Here is a 20,892-nt window from a genome sequence, read left to right as displayed (position 1 = left end):
AACATAAAATGAACAGACAAATCATCATGTCATCATGTCTCAAGTCAGGTCACAAGTCATCAAAACAGTGACTTCAGTTGACTTAAGTCCAAATCTCTGCCATAGCGGACAGGGCCGTTCACTGTCTGCTGAATAACAGACCAGTTTGAGACTAACAGAGAGTGGTTGCCTGGACTGAGGAGATGCAGATTTGCGGTCCTCCATCTTACAAATCCCTTCTCTGAATCAGCAAACCCAATGTGATTACAGCATGTGAATCAAAAATAAACACTGATTTTATGACAATAACTCACATTTCTTATAAAAACCTTTATTTTTTTGCAATTATTCAAAATAATAAAAAAAACATTTTTTTCCTCCCCTATCACCCCTCATGCTAATATTTCTAATCACAACAAAAGACAAAAATCAGACAGTTTGAGAGCAATTCCATATAACATCACAGACACGATCAAATTGAGTCCCACTGTCAAGGTTTATGTCTTCACTGCTGTATCTCTGGATTTGTAGATCACTCCTCTGCTTTTCAGCTCTCTCACCACACCTTCAGAGAAAAAGAAAAAAGTAAGCAACGAAAACAGCTGGTAAGTAAAGTAAATGTAATGCTCGATCAAGAAGAAAGAAAAAAAAAATCAGAAAAAACAATCGTTTAAGTGTGTTACTTGCTACATATTGTGGCAGTGCAGTTAGAGAAAATGTACCTGGAGGTAGTCTGCCAGTCACTGACACTGCATATACACCTGGCTTGAAGTTGCCTGTAGGACGGAAATAAAATACAAATATATACACACACTTTATGACTGACAACACTGAAAACGACTTGAAGTATGTTTTCAATCACATTTTAAATTACATATGACCCTTATTGAGATCATATTGAGCTAAACGGACACAAAACTATCACCTGACTTTTTAGTCTATTTCAGCTTGTTTCAGCAAAAGTCAGGAGCTGTTTTAAGCAAACAACCTCGAATAAAACCCCTGTACAGGACCAGGAGCTGTTAGAGGCCAAACCACAGCTATAATCACAATTAATACTGAGTTTCACTTGCCAGGTTGTTCAAAGCAACTCCAATATGATGATCATGCAAGTTGTAACAATTTACAGGTTAGCTGTAATAACTCTATAAATATGCTAAGTGTGTGTGTGTGTCTTTCATACAGGCATGCATTCTTACCTATCCTCTGCCATTTAGCTACCCAACTGTCCTCTGGGCTCATCATGGCTATAACACTGTGGATATAACAGACAGTATGGTAAACACTGAGAAAACAATCTAATCCATGTGAAGGTTTTTAAATAATTAATACTAAATCAATGTTTACCCATCAAATGAGGAACTTGTGCATTCATAAACCATCTCTCTGTTCCCCTTCATCTGCAGGTACGACTCACAGTTGTCACAGCCGTCGTATTCAAACTGGTCAATGGTCTGAAGAAGACAATAGAAAGATGAGTCAGTTAGCAAGATATTATATAATCATAATAATAAGAAAGTGGACAAATGATAGACATTCAAAGCTATACAAAGTATTTCTGATGCCAACAGAAAGGCTTGGTTATCAAATATTGTACTCAGGTGTACCAACACTATTTCTGATCAGGGTCAACTATCAACTACTGTGTAAAAATGTATTGTAGTTTGTGTACAAGCGTTACGTTTGAGTTTAGCCAAACAAACGCGGCTTGTGAGAGGAAGAGCAAGCTGCAATCAAGTGAGTACCTATTGTAAAGGAGTACACAAAGAGTTCAAGCACTGGTATAGAGCAAATAAAAGTCATTATGGAAGCATTTCTTTAAAGTTTTGGCTCATGTGTGAGACACAACAGAGGAAAAACACTGCGCAGAAAGCGGCTACATGTTAGCACAAAGCTAGCCCGAGCGGTTCTTTCTCTCAGTTTCCGGTTTACCTTCACTAAAGAACACAGAAGACAAGCTCGCAGATGGCGAAGGTCTTTAGGGACCGTTTCCAATGCCATTATGTTAAGCGCCTAGAGAAAATACTTCAATAATACTGAAATATAAACCGGATTAATGTTTTGAATGTGTTCCAGTCGCTGGAGAATTACGTCACTGTCTGTGAGGACCTGATAAAGGACACGCACTGAGGCGTCCCTATTATGCGCCTGTTCAAAAATCTTTCAATCTCAATCATATAAAATAATCATCTCAATTACAGGGATTATATGGTCATTTTTTTTTAGATTTGTCCCCATTATGTCCTAAAACTTGTCAGGAATATACTTAACAAGGATTATTATTTATTTGGTCATCCTTCGGATCCAGAGTAGTGGAAACTTTTTGGTTAAATTTGAATTACACTGAGAGATGTTCAAATACGAAACAAAAGACGTGTTATGGATGGAGTTACGGATAAATCGATCAATAATATGAGGGCTTTTATTTGTGTCTCTAAATTGAGTGCTTTATATAACCAAATGCCTGTAACTTTAATCCTGGTAGATTTAAGCATTTTGACTCCCTGGATCTCTGTTCTGTCCTGGGCACATTGTAAGAGCCTGCATATCCATAGACTTCTCCTTTATTAACAGGTTCAACATAGTCTGTTTATTTTATTTTATCTTATTTCATGCTATATTATTATTCCTTGTAATTGCAACTGTTAAAAGTTTTTAAAAAAATGTTAACACCTCTTTACATTTACAGCTTGAGGAACTGTGTGAGTATGACTGCGCCTCATAAAGCTACTACAAATTCATGCTGTTCTTTGTTTAAAGGGCGAGGTTGAATGATGCTGTGTTTTTATACAATTCAGGAATCTTACCTGAACGTATTTAAAACTTAAATGATGTACAGTTTACTGAAGTACATTTTGACTACAATAATTGTATTTCCCGCATGTTCATTTTCAGTAAAGACAACAGGTCTTTGTGATCATTTGCCACTCTTTACACACTTATTTTAAAAGATTAATTCATGTTGAACTGAGGATTAGACCTTTTTCACAGTAGACATTTGGATTGACGTAACAGGAAATGTACAGGTGCGTTTACGCACGGTGTTTTTAAACCTTATTTCCCCATCTTGTATTTAAGTGACTAATAGGGACACAATTTTTTAAACTGGTTCAATATTGAGGGAGACCGCTGCAGCCAGCAGTCGTGAAACGTCTGCCATGTTATTCTTAAGTGTCTGACAACATTACACGAAGGATCCCTACACAGATAGTCTGTTCAGTTAAAGCCTGCGCCTAATTGCTCTTGCCAAAGCCACCAGACTCCATTTGCAGATTCAGTATTTTTAGCATCATAAAACACACTTCATTCAAACTCTACACAGTTCTGGCTCTACATGCTGATTTGCCCCGCTGGTTCTCTCATGTCCACTCTCACTCCTTTCCCAGTAATTTCACATAAAGGAACAGTTCACCCAAAAATGAGAATTCAGACACTATCTACTGACCCTCACGCTGACTGAAAGTCAGGTGAAGGTTCATAGTCCACAAACATTGCTGGAGCGTCACAGCAAAACAGCGTAGCAGCATTCTCTTAAACAACTGAAGTAGATGGGGACTTGTTTCAAACCGGTCAAAAGAAATGAAAACATAAAGTGGCTCCATAAAGTGGTGTAATCCAAGTCTACGGAAGTCCTGAGATCCCAAACTGATTTGAAGAGATGTTATTTACACCCTCTTTTAAACAGAAATCCACACTGTATCTGCTCAGCCAAAGGCATTAGCCATCTGAAGTGGGTGCACAGGATTGACTGCACAATGAGGCTGTAAATAACGTCTTTTCAAATCAATCTGGGGTCTCAGGGCTTCTGGATACTTGGATTACTATTTTTTGGACTCCTCTTTTTGTAACATTACAGTCCACATCTACTTCAGTAGTTCAGGAGAATACTGCAGCACTGTTTAGCTGAGAGGCTCCAGATGAAACAAGAACACTTTGGCGAATTTTATTTAGTTTCTGATGGGTTTAAATGAAGTGTGTTTTATGATGAAAAAATTACTGTTTCTGCAAATGGAGTCTGGTGGCTTTGGCCGGAGCGATAGCGGCTGCTTCTGGTCTAACAAAAAAAGATATCGTTATAATGGGGGTTTAAAAAAAATGGTGAACAACAGTCAAGCTGGAAACTATGCCATGTCTGTCTGTTGATAGTAGCTGCACACTCAGGTTCTATCTAGTTATATGTCTACATTAAATATCAATATCAAAGCCAGACAAGACTTGTAAGAAGACTTTTATAATTATACCTTATTTCATAAATGTAGTTAAATGTTTTAAAACAGGGAACTGTGGGTCATTTGTTAAAGTGGTTGTTTGCTCAGGCACTTGTACTATAGACCTACTTAAGAATGAAAATGTCATGCTATATACTCAGACCACAGGACATTTCAGAGTTAACTATTGTATTTTTTACTTGACTGCATTTATTTTACAGCTATCATTTTACAGATTCAAACATTTAATACGAACACGTTAGATCTTATACAATGTTACAGGTCTACATACAAATGCCCCAAATCCTCTCAAGCTTAATGCCACCACTCGGCTGTTGACAAATTATCACAAAACACAAAACATGTAGATGATTTAATGTCTATAAAAATGTAAACACCTCTGAAAGCACAGTTCTGCACACAGAGCACTATTACATTTGGGACTTTATCTGCTGACTGGTGTTCTTTGAACTAACTTTTTTAACGCACAACCTAAATTTCTCATGTTGTACTCTCAAATTGGAGCATCGTATTTTGGACTTGAACACTTTTCCCACCACAAACCTGAGTGAGAAGTATCAGGTCACAAACTCCTCTGAGGCTGAAGGACGTGACAGAACCCTGGCGGTTGGACCAGAGGCACTGAACCAGCTGGACTCTCAACAGTTTTGACACCAGCAGGCGGTCATCTTCACGGATCCAGGTATGTGTTTCTTTAAGGTGTATCAAGACCCCCAAAATACGAGGCAATATCGAAAGGATTTTATGTAAAAGTAACTGGGTTAAAATTAATGTCAAATACAGAGCTGTTTATCGGTGAGCTAACGTTCGCGCAAGGCTAGCTAGCCAAGTAGCGTCAGCAGTAACGGTAAAGCTAAACGTTAATGCTAGCACTGTCGGGTGTAAGTTATTGAGTATTGTGAGAATGTACATTATTTTATTTGAAGTTTGAGGAATGGTGCTGGCTTAACTTGACCTTGGTTTGTTGGCTATAAATTGAGAATATACAGGTCGATATTTTCTAAGGTTACTCCTGTTAACGATAGTTTAGGTTGAGCAGTCTTAGCAACGTTAGCTAGCTACTTCATAAGTGCGTAACGGCTAGTACCGCTGTCACGGCCGATTGCTGCCTGTTTAATTGGCTCAGTCTGATCTTGAGATGCTGTGAGGCTGTGAAGTTCACACTCGTTGCCTCTGCCTCCAGTTGAACAGAACAGCATGGATGTTGGTGGAAGCCCCCTCCCTGAACGAATCAACCCGCATAACTTCCCTGCCAAACTGTGGCGCTTGGTGAACAACCCGGAGTATAAAGCCATCGGCTGGGACAGCGACGGCGAGCATGTCGTCATTGACCAACACCTCTTCGAGAAACAGGTCCTCTCTGTGAGCTACTTCACCTCGGACAACGCTGACGCCTTCAGAACCAACAACTTCTCCAGCTTTGTCCGTCAGCTCAACCTGTACGGCTTCAAGAAAACCTGCCCTGCCGTTAAAGAAGGGGACCACCGTCTCGGTGCGGACGACGCGACGTGCCAACATTATTACAACCCAAACTTCAAGAAGAACCACCCAGAACTTGTTGCGAGTCTGAGGAGACTCACTGTTGCAATTAAGGCCAAGCTACAAGCTGGTCTGGACGTGAGCTGCCGGACCCGAAGTCGAAGAAAGAGGCTCAGCGGTGGCATAAATAACAGTGTGAAGAGAGGTAAGTGTCACTGCATGGCCTGTCTTTGAGTGAGGGGGTAGCTATAGATAGTTGAAACCTATGGTAATAGTCACATACATTTCTCTAGGGTGGTGTTGTGAACGATACTGTAAAATGGAACTATTCATTGAACATGTAAAGAGCTGGAAAGGGATCACTTTTCATCCGAACAAAACTTGTAATTGCAATTTTTACTCTTCAATCTAGCGATTTAAATTCCAATCATCGCTGTCTGACAGATTTTCTTGCTCTGCTTTTTCTTGTTTCTGCAGAAAGTCCTTCACTGCATCAGGAGTCAGCTCATCCCTACCAGCCAAAACAAGCCCAGGCTGTGACAGCCCACAGCGGGACCCCAGTCCCGTCACGATACCTGAAAAGGGGTTCTGGTGCCGCTCTTTCTCCTGCTGTCTTTGCCAAGGATGAAGGGATGCCAGTACCTTTGAGCCACCACTACGCTGGAGTAGCCTCAAGCTTTAGTGCGATGCACCCTCAGCAGAGTTTACTGGCCCATGCAAACTATGGAAATCCAAATTTCCCCACTTTTAATCCCTCTCGTGCCCCATTTCTGCCTGGATTCTATGCTTCAGGTGAGCACCGCATCAGGTAACCCGTACGAGTGGATAAAGTTATAAACTACAGATGTTGCATCACTTTACTTAAATTGTGCAAATGTAATGAGCTAAAATGTACTAGTAAGGATATGAGAATATTATTATTGGTTATGAATTTAAAAAAATGCATTTTCTAATCTAAAAACGATCTTTTGTCCGTTTGGAAGTTTACCAGTGCTGCCAGTCAAACTTTTTTGCATCACATCTGGCAGGTAGTGGGTTTCAGACAGGGCCGTTCTCTACCCAGAGTTATTACCAGGTATGTGAATTTGAGTGATTGACTCTGTCTGTAATTGTTCACAACAAATCTGTGATTGGTCAACAACACTGTGTCTTAAACATATCATTGTTTCACTTTTTTAGTCAGGATATCCTCTGAATATGCACAACCAGGACCCACAGAACAAGGAACACCCAGAGGTGAAAAAATGTGACATTAACTTGGAAGCCGTTTTCCAGTTTGCAGACGAGTTGATGCCAGCTCCCCTTAATAACTGCCTGGATAGAGTTGTGACCCTAGAGAAGCCCAGCCTTGTGTTAGTGACCACCCCCAACACCTGTAACACCAACCCTGCCAGCACCATGCAAGCCAGACCTGTGTGTGCTGAACCCATTGTAACAGCCATGCAAGGAAATGTCCATGTTGTCAAATTCAAACAGCAGGAGGAATCTGTGCTTTCTGTACCTGAGCAAATGCCTGAAGACGCCATATGTGAGGTAAGCCTCTACACTGTACTTTACATTTCCCGAAGGCATTTAGCTTTATCTTTTCTAAAGCCAAGAAACTCAGTAAAGGTTGGGTGGAGTTAGTCAAGCAGTTTACAAATTCAGATTTTTCATCCATGACTTGTATTTTCATTGGCAAGTATATTTATTCGAGCAGCCATTCCCAAATTTAGGAATGACACAGACTAATTTGAAATCTTCTGAGGCCCACCCAAACCTTTAATGACAACTCTGATCTACACAAGAGACAAAGATGAAGTACTTTCCTACATTTTTAACAGAAATGGCTCAGGGCAATGCAGTGCAAAATAATCATTCATCCACATACATGTAAAAGTTTATAAACTTTAATATCTTTCAATGCATGCAAAGCCACGCAGTTACGATTCCCCATCATTGACGCAGTATAAGATAATTTCCGATGTTGTGTTGAAGTCTATTCCCCAGTCAAATAATGTTCACAATGTCAGTAGATGGCAAACATATCAATGGATAAACTTAATTACAAATTTGACAATTAAAAATGTTCTATTTATTGTAAATGACCACTTGTGGCCCACCTGCCGTATCTTCACGGTCCACCAGGGGGCTACAGCCCACACACTGGGGGAATCACTGTATAAGAGAGTGTATAACAGCTTAGTAGAAGACCTATACATTATTTGCTGTGGTTGTCTCTGTGCCACTAGCAAGATGACCACTGATGATGCAAACAACACTGAGGTGGAGGACAGTCCCAGGGATACCAGTCAGGCTCATAACAGCAGCTGCATAGGATTGCATTTTAAATGTATGTTTCTAAGTCATCACTGCAACAAGTTTAAAGACAGTTGGTTATATTTCTTGTTTAGATCTCAACTTGTTGATTTGATTTGCATGTGACAGGGAGTGTTGATTCACTCCAGGACGTGATCTTAACTTACCACCAGATTTTATTCTCTACACTTAGTTGTGTAGAATGTTGTTTCTGTTTTATAATTTAAGTCTAATTTAACAAACATTTTTGTTTAAATGTTTTACATTTTAATGCATGTTCAGAGCAATGTTTTCTTTATTGTTAGTGACTTTGGACAATAGAATAATATGAGTTAAAAGTCAGTTTTGTTTGTTTCTTTAAGAACTAGGCTGACTTGTACCACGGTACATTTTAAAGCAAGGGTTTTCCTCTACATTTTAACACGGTATTATCTAAAATGTTTTTACCAACTTGTGATGTTTTTAAAGAATTACATCTTAAAGTATGATTTATACAGATTTGCAGTAGTAAGCCTTCCTGAACTCACAGTTTTGACTTAGTCAAAGTTTTCAATAACATAACAGGTCATGTGTGTCATAGTAAGTTAACAAACTGCTGTAATGGGGGAGATCTTTGTCATTAATTGTATGTAAATATAATTATTTACTCTTTTAGTGATTGATTGCTTTGTGGTGGTGACATTTTCCCACCTTTTAGTTTTCACTGCCTCACCTCACAGGTGCAGTGTTTTTAAACTGTGTAACTGACATGTGTGAAAGTAATATCATTCAAATAAATATATTTCTTATAAGGCAGCTGGATGGTTCGTTTACGTGTAATTCATTATTTCTTGTTGCCAGCGCAACGAGTGTACAGCTGATGTTGTACACTAGAGGGAGCCAATCACTGGGTTTTGATGAGCGCTGCTGCTGTGCGGCTGCTCCGCCCTCAGCGTCCAATGTGGCCTTCAGGTGCTACTCGGAAGCTCCTGGGACATTTTTTCTTTAACTACTTTTAATACTGCAATATTTAACTGTGTTTGGGTTGAAAAGGGATTCTGTAACAAAAGTGGTTTTTGATAGGTGTTTATTATTAGAGGAAGAAATTTGACATCAAAATGCAAGAAAGGAGGAGGAAATACCTGTTGTGGGGCTGCAACTAATGATTATTTTGATTGTTGATTAATCTGTCTATAATTTTATCAATGGATCCATTAATTTTTTGGCTTATAAAATGTCAGAGAGTGGTGAAAAATGTCAAGCAGTGTGGCCTCAAATGTTTTGTTTTGTCCACAACCCAAAGTTAGTAAGATAACTGTCATAGAGGAGTAAAGAAACCTGAAAATAAAAACAATTCAAGCTGGAATTAGAGAATTTTGACTTTAAAAAAAAGAAGAAGAAAGAAATTAACTCAAACCAATTAATAGATGACCAAAATGGTTGATAAGATCAATAGTTGACAACTAATCAAGTAAGCGTTACTCATTTCCTTTTACTTTGTATTTAGATAATAGTGTCATAATAACAACTTAAAGCACCAGTAACACCATTTGTTTACAGTTTTTCTCCTCCATCTAAACAAGTTTGGTTGCAAAAAAAACCCCTTCTCCTAACACAAATGTTCGGTCATGTGCAAAGTCTCTCCAAAGTCCAAATCTCCGACAGCACGCGAAGGCGTCAGGACAGTGAGCAGGTAGAGACTGTCAATGAGATCCCAGGGGAGCGAGAGACAGTCCGGGAGGTAGACTTTAGGGACGGTGTCACCACTGTACACGGCGTCTCTCCACTTTACCCACTTTAAATGGAGTTCCCGAGGAGTTTGGACCACTTTTATCCCGTACTTTTTTCTTGCGCCTCTACTCTTTAATCGTTGATGGTTTTGATGAACGATTCATTTTCCCTCTGAGTTCTCAGGAGGATCGTATCTCAGAATAAAGAGGGAATGCCTGTGTTTCTTTTTGACACTGAGTAAGTTTAAATGAAGAGCGACTGTAGAAAGTAAGTCTGCGGGGTCTGTTACAGAAGTCGCTTTGGTTTCAGACCCTGAATAATTACCCAGTTATAAGTGAAGTAAGGCAACGGCCCATTTGTTTGATTTAATAACTACATAAAGCGGTGTGCTGCTTCTAACAACCGACTTCCAGGATTATTTTTCGCAATTCCTTGGTTGTAAAAAAATATTACCCAACTTGTTGGCACGCCATTATCAGTCAGCATGCCGGATAACTTTCCGGCGGCAACCTGTAGCCCAGCCTCTGAAGTTCAAGTGGTGCGTTTCTTGTGGATTTATCCAGAAAATGTGTCGGCCGCAGGATGTGCTGTCTTCTGACGCTGTGTGTGGAGCCGCGGCGCACTGACCGGTGCACACTGTGGTATTAAGAGGAGCTCGGATACGGATGAGGATCGATCCGGTGTTGTCTGGACCTGTCCTGGTGGGAGAGGATACAGCCGCTCGACTCTGAGGCAAACGCGTTACAAATGAGGACATTTGTTTATCTCGTGAAGACCAACGCACACTTCAAGCTGTGACACAACAACAAACGTGTCTCCACAGTGCTCGGCCTCTCACATTTAATGACACTGGATTAAAGTTCACTCAAGCCTGGTTTATCTCGGAACATACAGTCCGCTCCATGTGGGCACTGAGAGATATGTATTTGTAAAAAAAAAAACGAACAGAGTCTGAATATTAACTCTGGCGCTGAATGGAAGTTTTAGGACATTCACGCGTGAGTTGTGATGGCTGTCCTCCAGCTTTAAAACTTTGGATTTCGCAGTAGTCGTCGAGGCTGAAAGAAGAAGTGGGACGTATAACCACACAAACATATCCTCTCCGTTGCGTCTATCCGCGGTGCTTGCCTGCTTTGAAGTCCACCATGTGCGGCCGGGCACCGCCGCTACAGCCGAGGCCATGACCGTCCCCCAGCGGCGCCTGGCCGGGCTCTGGCCGTGGCTGCTCATGGCGGCCCTGCAGGTGGTGCTGGGCCAGCCGGGCCTGGAGCCCGAGCGGCCGGCCCTGCGAGCGGTCATCAAGGTGGCACTGCTGAACCACGAGCTGACGGGGAAGTCCATCACCCTGGAGGGGGTGTTCGTGGGAGGAAGTGCCGGCTACGCGGAGGGAAAACTAATGCAGGTAAGGTGTCATTAAGGAGTGTTTACTGTGTACTTATCGTTCACCTCCACACATATCCACAAAAAGGAGGAATTCTCTCAGGTTTTCACGAGTGGACACCTGTTGTCATTCAGTAGTTTCACTGGGCTCAAAGTTTCCACAGGCTCCCCTCAGAGCTGTTTGGGATTGAATGCCTTGCTCAAAGACACTTCAGCCATATGAATAAGTGAATATTTAGTCTCCAGCTCATGTATTGTGCTTGAAGGACAGCCTCACCTCTTGGCATCCTTTGCCCTATTATATGTTTACAATGGCCTATTTCTAATGACAATCTTATTTAACAAATGTACAGACAATTAAGAGAGTCAGAGCTTAAATCAGGATTACTAAATTGAATTGTTCTCTCATATTATTCTATGAAAAAATAGTCAAAAGATCTACTGGATTACTCTCTGCTTCCTTCGCAGTTGGACTATGCCAACTGGAAGGTAATAACTTAATATGCAAGCCCATAAATGAGAATTGGTCAATGTAAAAAGAATAAATGAGTTTTCTTTACAGTGCCTCAGTCCCTCTGTGGGGTGACTGCTGGCCCCACATGTTTCTCCAACCTAAAAAACAGTTCACACAGCATCCACTGTCTGATAAACCAAATGATGTTAACACCTGGACTTGTTGCTATACGCCATGAAAAATACTGTAGTGATCATGAGTTACAGTACACGGTATGTTTCCAAGAGCTGCTGCTCACAACAGCACACTTCCCACTCAGCACTCAGCATGTGATGACAGAATATCGAAATTCCTTAAACAATAGTGATGACATACTGGTGTTATTGAGGTTAGTTTGTTTTTAGTCTATTTTTACTTAACCCTGAAAACAGGGCTGGGTTGAGGTTGCCAGCCTTTGTAGGTGTATTTATCTAAAGTGACTGCTTTGTTTTGCAGTTGCTATTTATGGCATCTAATATTCTTCCAACATTCATAATATCAAGGTGTGGTCCAAAACTGTTAGACAACACTACAGATCGTGTTTAGACCTTTGCAAACCTGCACTTGAAGCTAAAGTGTTTTTTTTTGTCCCAGTGTGGAAAAAGCATGCTGTTACCCTGCAAATGTAAAGTATGCGCTCTTTTCATTGTGCAGCATATTTAGGATTCAGGAGTGGATTAGGGCTCCCAGGCCATAAAGCTCGGCTGTGTCAATTTATTTACCGTCTCCAAAGAGACGGGACGACAGATATGAGGCACTGCAGGATCTTGTCTCTTCTCACTCAGCAGGCGTGGGAGGTTTTGTGAATGGCAAGCCAGATGCTGCAGTTTGCCATAATTGATAAGGATTTACATGGCTTGTCCACGGAGAAAGCCAAGTATTAAGCATGGTGAAAAGCCATTGCTGTTTTCCTCTCTGGTTAAAACCGATTTGGCTTTAATGTCTGTGTGGGGCTGACAACATGTTACAGATGCATATCACAGTGCGGCTGAGATCAAAGACACTTCCAGCTTTCTGGGATTTTCCAGCTTTCTGTATTTTCTTCCCATAAAACCTTGCAGGTATTTCATGTTCTGTGGGCCAAAATAAAAATGTGCTGTAGAGTCAATACATGTAAAGTTTTTAACCCTCTGTATCTCTCAGTGAACAGTCTCAGCTGCATACTGTACTTACTACTTATTAGGCAACACGTGGGTGAGAGAACTGTAAGATTGCAGAAGTGATATCTCTCTGGATTTCCCTAAAGCTGTGAAGGAAGGAAGGTGCACCATTGCTACATTCAAACTAATATTTTTATCTCTGTCATAGTCAGAATGGTGACAGCCTAATCCTCTGCTGATAAGATCCTTTCTCTTTCCTTTCTGCTGGCTGTACAGTTGGTTGGTTTTGTTCGCTCTTCTGTTTTCTTGTTCCCTTAAGGCAGACCATTGATTGTGGTTCTGTCCAAGGTTAGGAAGGTATACTTTTGTGAGACTCTCTCTTCCCAGCCTGTTCCCACAGTCCACAGAGGTGGTGTTATGCTGCAGGATGCTCTTTGTTGCAGCTTAGGCCTGTTCCAACAGGTCCTCGCTACCTCTGCAGGCAGCTTTACGGTCCCGCTTTATGTTTCTTGTCTTGTGGGGGGGGGTGGGGGGGTTCTCTGCCTGACTGTGTCTCAGTGAAATTGGTTGATGCATGTATTAATTCCTGTTATTGAGTTCAGTGTGTGAACTTTAGGAGTCTCTGAAGTGACCCTAGGTTTTACTCTGGACCACACTAAAGCATGATGACCACTTTTTGTAAGCTACAGTCACGTTGATGAAGATCTACATGTGGCCTCTCTGGTTGTTGTGCTGTGTTATTAGACTTGTCTCATTTTGGAGGGTAATAGTTTGGAAATCAGCATCTGGCATTAGAAGTTAAACAAGTATTTCATTCAAAAACTGCAACTTTTGTATCATTTGTACAAGGTGGAAAAACATAAACTTGCACAAATACATGGATTTTAGCTTTTTGTAGAGATGTACTGGTAACATTTTTTCCTTCTTGATGCTAATTCTGATACCTGAACTTTGTGTATTGGCCAATACCTGTTACTGATCCAATATACAATATTAAAAGCTGTATACTGCTAACCCTGTATTGATATTGTATTATGGATGTGCTTGAAACTACACAAGGCGACTGCTGTCTGTGCATATTGGCTTCTTGTGCAGTAAAAAAATCTGCCAAGTTGCAAACAGGTGTACGGGAAATTGCAGGGCAAGTAGCAAGTCCCATTTCTAATAAATTACTTTGGATATGCTGATCAGTGCATAGTCCATTTCCAGCATTTCAGGCAGCATCAGAGGAACAAACCTAGTGTTCTGGAGTTTTGTAGGGGTTGAACGGCAGCTCTTTTGTAAATCATCAGATCCTGTTTTGATTATGTCTGTGAACACGTGTAAGGAACAAACTCTAGAGAGTACTTGGGACAGAAGAAGTTCCCAGTTTCCCTCAGTTTATTCAAGTCACAAGACTCTGCTTTGGTACGTATCTTCCTCTGATCTGTTAAACTGTGATCTCCCTGGAAGTATGCCCTGTCCTCTGAATGAACATGTTCATTGGAACACTGGCTGGGGTATGGCCAGCACTATTTGGATAAATACAAGTACTGAGGAATTTTGACTCTCTCCCCCCTTTCCAAGATTAAGCTGTGACAAGAGGAGAAGTGCAAAGGCTTCTGGGATAACTTTGAACTTGAGACGATTGTCAACCGTCCTCTGGCCTCTGTTGACAGAAGGAATTGGAGTTTATCCTCTAATGGGCATTATGCCCAATTAAAGGAGATCACAAAAGCCATCTTGACTTTCTTTTCTTCCTTCCGCTTTGCTTTTGGGTCTTTGTACTTTGAAAGTACAGTTGTTGAATTGACCTTTGAGAGCTCCCTTAAATACATCAGCTATAATTAAGGCAGGCCAGGCAATTGACTGAACACCAGTTAACTCTGCACCACTTCACATTCTTTCGTCTCCCTTCTCAGTGTCCCACAAGGTACTGAATGCCTCCACGTCCCTACCCGAGCCGTCCGCTTGTCCAAGGCCGCTATCTGCATGTTTCCCCAGCTGGACCTCAGCGCGGCCGTTTGGGAACGAGGGATGGGAGGGCGGAGGGGGCGCTGAGGGAGAACATCAAAGTGTGTCCAGTTCCGAACGTGAGCTGGGATGATTAAAAACTGAGACTGTTTACACTGCACTTCCCATATGGGCCCTATCCTCCCCCTCCCTCTAGATTTCCTGCCCATACTTCCTATCTCCCTGGTTGAGATAACAGCCTGGCCAGAGCTCCTCGGAGCTCCTCGCTGCTTTACATTGTTGGAGGCGCTGCTGGGCATAGTTTTGCTTTTATATAAATACAGTATATATTTTATTATTATTTTTTAAGTTTTCCTGAAGCATGTGCCTGAAGCTCTTTAGTTTTATATCAACCATTTTGACTCTTTGTGTTGTGAGAACTCTTGATTGGATAGATGAACTGAATTAGCTGATTTTTGACTGAGCATCCTGTTACCATGATAAACGCCGGTTCTGGAAGTTGCGCCCATAACTCAAGCAAGGTATCATTGGGGCTTGGAATGAAGTGGATGACATATGGACAGAGCTTCTGGACCTGAAAAGTAATGGCCAGCAGGGGGCAACTTCGTTTGGTTTCAAAAGGAAGTTGGATTGTATGTAAGCTTATGAGAAAATCACTCTACTTCTCACTTGATTTATTACCTCAGTAAACAGTTTCCTTATGAGTTTGTGGTCTCAATATGTAGTTTCAAGTCTTCTTCAACCCAACATGATGTTCATTTAGTCAATTATGGTCCCATTTATAGTAAAATTGACAATATACTTAAGGGCGGGGCTACCTTGATATGACAAGTTGCTACAATAGTGTGTCCTCGGGTTATCAGACAGATCCAATCAGTATCTTCCGCACCTCTTACCTCTCGTCCAAATATGGTTTACTTGGTGATGTCACGGTAGGTTTATGCTTTTGTTTTTGGAAGACTCGATATACGCAGCAACAGGGCTGTGGATGAATTGCAATGTTTAACGAAATGTCCTTACAGTAGTATATAGAAATATCATAGGACCATCCAGGTGTTTGCTTTCTAATGAATCTGCAACACCCTCCAGGTATAAACCCATGCATTTGGCAGACAGATTCACACACTGAAGTCAGATTCCCATGTCTACAGAACAGTAACAGCGAGAATAGTGTAAAAGAGGCCTGCTCTGAATATTCCTGCAAGCCTCAGTTCATATTCACGGTGCTCATGTCTGGCATGCAAAGCTCTGCCATGTCCACTGGTATGGAGACCATATGAGAACTCAACATAAACAGAAGTCGAGTCACGTCGCCATCTGTCCTGTCTACCCCTCGGCAGCACTGGCAGATCCATAACGGTATAAATGAAATCGCTATAAGCTCACAATTTCCCCCTGCTTCGCCACAGCGCCTGTTAAAAGGAACGCTGACTTTTCTGTGATTACCTGCTGTTTGTGTAGAAAGGGAAGCCATTCTGGGATAAACGTCAACTTTAAAGACAGCATATGACGTAAGAAACTTGCTCAATGCTGTTAATGCAGAGATCATCTACGTTCCTTGATGTTGCCAGCTCACGCAGATCTCCTGTCAAGACGTGTTTTGCTTTCGTATTTCCATATGGTCATCAGTTCAGCCGGCCTGCCATTGCTTTTCTATCATCTCCTTCCTCTAGTGATCTGAGACTATGGTTCCATGTTGCCTCTGGCTACTGCCTTGAACAGACCCCCACGTGTGTCCAACCTATCAGACAAGCTCCGGACTAATGGTTTCTCCTGAGCAGGGATCTGACAAAACTGCAGCCTGCAGCACAGGAAGCAGGGGCTAGCGCTGTCCTGTCCACCCTCTTCCACAAGAGATGGCTGTTGGGATGTTTCTTAGGGCACGGGGAAGAAGGGAGAGGCAGGTAGGGGAAACATGGCAAATCTCTTAATCCTGCCGGCCCCCTTCTTTTTAAGTCATTAGACCAGGTCTGGAATTTGTGAATGTTATACAACACATTCTTTTCTACTTTTCATAGCTCTCCTCATGCAAATAACAAGGGAAAGTCTATCTAAAGAGAAACTATCACTGTTTTACTCCCTGACACATTCATGCAAAAGAGGTCCATATTTACATTAATTCCATGTTTTTGTAGCACACCTATCTATGCAAACACACATACATGCTGAGTACACACTCACACATACACACACAATGCAGTATGGTAAAGGCATTACTACTGGACTTGTCCTTGAACCAAGGACGGAAGAGGAAAAAAGGAACATCAGAGCAGAAACAAAGCAACTTTACCAAATCTTGTATTGCATGCTTGTGTGTATTTTTTCACATTCACACAATTGATTGATCTGAGAGTGGTGGAAGAACTTGGCGCACACATGCACACACACATAAACACACACTTAAACGAAATGTTAATGACACAGGCTTTGTCTCGCTCTTCTTTTCGAGAGCTTTTATTGTCTGTCCCTCTGAGAAACCACCAGGCCACTGAAGGAGCAGCGAATGTTCACAGCTCTTTTAAGTTGTGCCAGTATGCAGCCACGCATCCATTACAATGGAGTGGAGTGAGTCACCGCTAACTATAAAAGAGCACACGCACGCACGCACACACTCACACATACACACACGTACGTTTGTTTTCCTTTGATGCTGCCGTACCTGACATAGGGCCAGGCGGGGCAAGGGTGCTTTCAGGGTGAGTGGAATTCAATTATGTAAAATGTCCGCGGTTAAACAGCAGTTGAGAATACTTTAGCATTTTTGCATTCCCAGTGCGATGGGTATCTTGTGCGACCTTTCTGAATTTGCCCTGACAGTGCAGGTCAAGTGAAGCACCTGTCCTCAACCATCCAGTTGAAACCGATCCACTGGGAGTACAGAGGAAAGTCTGCTGATCCATAGCAGGCGTGGAGGCCAAGCTATCCCTTCCCTGGGGATCAAGGCCACATTTATAGAGATTTACAGAGAACCATGTTGCAGTAACAGATTACAATTGCACCACATGGCAGGAGAATTCATGTGGTAGCCTACTGGTGGGAAAGTTGCATGTTCCTGTTTTGTATTCTCCCCAGGGCAAAGGCTTAATCATCACTCGGATGTAGTTTCACAACCTGCCCCATGCTTCACAATTAATACAATTTATGAATGAATTAAGTTTTTATTACTGTGTCATCCATACAGCCACACCTAGCCTGCATGAGATCAGATTTTGTCTGTTTCACAGACAAAACATACTGTTAGATATTGGGGTATTAGGAAAAAATACGAAATAAATAATCCATTTTGCCTTCTCTTCCAGACTTTTGAGACAAAGTTAGCGAACCTTAACACATCAAAGTTAAATTCCAAGTTGTGGACATGCTGATGAAATGGCTCAAGGGACGGCAATGCCAGTTACCGCTCACAGTCATGTCAGTTCTCCTGCTTTGGTCCAGGCTGAAATATGCTAACAACTGTTGGATGGATTACTCTCAACTTTGGTGTAGAAGTTCATGATGCCCAGAGAATGAATCCTAATTTCTTTGGTGATGCTTTGACTTGTTATCTAGCCACCAGCAGGTCAGTTTTCATTTACCTTTTGAAATAACCACATTAGACAGATTTGTACAGCAGCTTGTACAGACATTGATGCTCCCCAGATGATGTATCTTAATGATTTGGGACCAAGGGTGGACGACCTGATGATTTTAGATCGTGATCGGTCCCCCTCTTGTTTCCAAACTTCACATAATGATTGATTTAGTGATTTAGTGATCACTCACGTGGCTCTTCCTTTGGCGAAGTACTGTAGACAATGCAGAAGTTATTTGAGTTTAGATGTGTTTTAATGGTACGCATGGAGAAATTTACAGGCTGTTAGCAGCCTTGGAATTTCAAAATTGAGGAAAAAGATTGCAGCTCAGATTGTGGATTGTGTTTGCAAATGAATGGATTGTGATGTTATTTTTTGGCCACATTGCTCGCCCCTAGTTCGGACCTCCTGTATGCTAGCCGTGTTATCATTAGACAGATACAATTCTGTTAGTTTCAGCTAAACGTTGCTCACTAATACTTCCTCCCCGCCTGTAGTGGCAAGAGCAGCCCTCTCTGCCCCCGCCAACATCAAAGGCTCCGGAGCTCCGCCGCAGTTTTTCATTTCTCTGTTTGTCTCGCTCCTCTTTCTCCCACAGCGCAGCTTCAAATTCCTCCTCCTCACCTCCTCTCCTCTAACCAGCCCTCTCTTGTTTCTTGACAGCTCTTTAAAACGGTTGTAATTCATTGCGTGTGCTTTAGATTCAAGGACAAATAAGGCTACGTGCACTCAAAAGGCAGGAAGCGCTTAGTTTGCTGAGAGGTTGGAGGAAAAGAGTCATCACCATACCACAGATAAATGCTCCCTGACAAACTCCCTCCCTCGCTCCAGCTCCCTGTGGCTCCTTCAGTCACTTTTTTGCACGGCTTTATGCTTTGCCGCTTTGGCAAATAAACCAATAACACCTCTCAGAGACGTCATTTCATACAAAGTTGTTTGGTTCCTGTTTGAGAAGCTTAAAACTGTTTGCACTGAGTGTTTATGACAGATGCACTTGCATCAGAGCCGCAGAGCGATATTGTTAAAAAGCAGAATCTGCAGTGAGCACAGTGGAGTCTTGTGAGGGGAAGCAAATTTTGTACTTTTCTGCTTGAACGCTTGGCTCAACGATCCGCAAGAAGAGGAGCTTTCACCTGTGTGACGGTCTGGTTCTTTATGTGTGTGTGTGTGTGTGTGTGTACAAGCCTGAGTGAGTCTTTGTAAGTGTGTCCACGGTGTGTGTGCGTGTGTGTATGTGTGTGTGCACAGAAGGCGGAGCTCCCATACTGAGATCATTTACCAAACTCTATTAAGCAGGATCAAAGTGACTTAGATCTTTCAGTGCTGCATGACTACAAAAGCCATATTGTAACCCCAGATCCAGGGAGATAACGCTGCTGACAAAAAATGCTTTATGTCTCGAAGAGTCACATGGTCACTTCCAACAGTAACCAGCATGTCCCGTTTCTGACCTTTTTTTCTTTTTTTTCCCCCCGTCAGCCTTCTTCTCAGAAAGGCTTCAGTGTTACATTCAATAATTGTCCTCATACTCCTCTGCCGCATGCAGTGTGTGATTTATTGAATTAGAAAAGCTGCATACGAACGTCAAATTTTCTCAAAGACAGACTCAAGTCTGATTCAGTCTCGTGTCAAAAAACGAAGCAGCACTAAAACGATATGAGACATGTTGTGATACTGGCGGCAAAAATCTTTCCACTATGGCTGTGCAGTACTGTAATACACACCATCACTCTCATGAAGGCCACATGCCACCCATCACGGTCGTGTTAGTTTTAGTTGGTGCTGCAGTGTGGCCAGGTGTGTTTGTTCTCTTCAACATGGGACGTGATATGTGGTAGATAACGAGTAAAACAATAACAACCCGCGCAATACTCAACTGAAAATGTTTCGCAGGGCCAGGCTGAAAGAGCGAGTTAAAGTTCTTATAATTAAAAATTCAGTCCTGGTTGATGAGTCAACACTTGTGGTTGCTGGTGCGTACAGCAAATGCTGTTTGATAGTAAAATTCATGGGACATCAAACACTTGTGGAGCAGCTAAAAATACAACGGGTGAGCGACTGGTCTGTTTACAGCGCAGCCAAACAAAGTGATTTTGAAGATAATGCAGTGCCAAAGACATTGTGTTTCCTGTGACTGCTTCACAATAAAAGCCCCCTGTGTTTTGCCAGTTGAATTATTTTTAGTAGTATTATATTAGCTAGTATTGATGAAGTGTAGGGGTGGGACAAAATATTGATTCAGCAATGAATCATTTCACTTTCTCTGATACAATTATCAATAAACTGGAGCCAAACCAATAATTTCTTTTTTTTTTATCAACAATATGTCAGTTTATGGCTATTTTATACTGATGTCACACAAGGTACAAGGTACAAGGTTTTTTGGCAATGGAGTGTTGAGGATGAGTTCAGGAGTGTCACGGCCTTGGGAAAGAAGCTGCCCGGTAGTCTGGTGGTACGGCAGCAGATACTTCTGTATCTTTTGCCAGATGGCAGCATGGTGAACATGGACATGTTGCAGTCAGTGTGTGTGATAAAGGAGGCACTAAGTTAAGGCTCTGTGTACTCATTTCATTTCATGATTTCAGGAAAATTTCAAGAATCATAACTTTCAGGACTTATCCGGGAAAGACTGATGTATGACTGTATCTGTGTCCCTCTCTAATCGTCTAGCTTGTATAGTAATTTACAAAACCTGT

General features: G+C 41.8%; 2 protein-coding genes across 2 annotated transcripts in view; one reads left to right on the top strand and one right to left on the bottom strand.

Moving 5' to 3' along the window:
• Positions 1 to 289: 289 nt before the first annotated feature.
• supt4h1 (SPT4 homolog, DSIF elongation factor subunit) lies at positions 290 to 2,098 on the bottom strand. The gene is made up of 5 exons (XM_073479542.1): positions 1,912 to 2,098; positions 1,327 to 1,433; positions 1,179 to 1,234; positions 702 to 755; positions 290 to 544 (listed from the first exon to the last, which is right to left on the bottom strand). The coding sequence occupies exons 1-5, from the start codon at positions 1,978 to 1,980 to the stop codon at positions 477 to 479; spliced, it is 354 nt and encodes a 117-aa protein (XP_073335643.1). The 5' UTR covers positions 1,981 to 2,098; the 3' UTR covers positions 290 to 476.
• A 7,616-nt stretch (positions 2,099 to 9,714) lies between these two features.
• rnf43 (ring finger protein 43) overlaps positions 9,715 to 20,892 on the top strand; it is a 91,630-nt gene continuing 80,452 nt past the window's right edge. Inside the window, exon 1 of the mRNA XM_073479150.1 lies at positions 9,715 to 11,097. Coding sequence (XP_073335251.1) covers positions 10,876 to 11,097 — 222 coding nt within the window. The 5' untranslated portion in view covers positions 9,715 to 10,875. The remainder of the gene's footprint in view (positions 11,098 to 20,892) is intronic.

This window comes from Pagrus major, chromosome 13 (genome assembly GCF_040436345.1).
Source record: "Pagrus major chromosome 13, Pma_NU_1.0".
Classification (NCBI taxonomy): domain Eukaryota; kingdom Metazoa; phylum Chordata; class Actinopteri; order Spariformes; family Sparidae; genus Pagrus; species Pagrus major.
This window is presented reverse-complemented; position numbering and strand designations above follow the sequence as displayed.

What these genes read in the sequence shown, in the direction of transcription:
- supt4h1 (XM_073479542.1), bottom strand. Translation starts at nt 1,980, where the DNA reads ATGGCATTGGAAACGGTCCCTAAAGACCTTCGCCATCTGCGAGCTTGT. An exon ending in ACAAGTTCCTCATTTGATGG is followed by an intron (nt 1,235 to 1,326) that starts GTAAACATTGAT and finishes TTATATCCACAG; the next exon opens with TGTTATAGCCATGATGAGCC. An exon ending in AGCTAAATGGCAGAGGATAG is followed by an intron (nt 756 to 1,178) that starts GTAAGAATGCAT and finishes TCCGTCCTACAG; the next exon opens with GCAACTTCAAGCCAGGTGTA.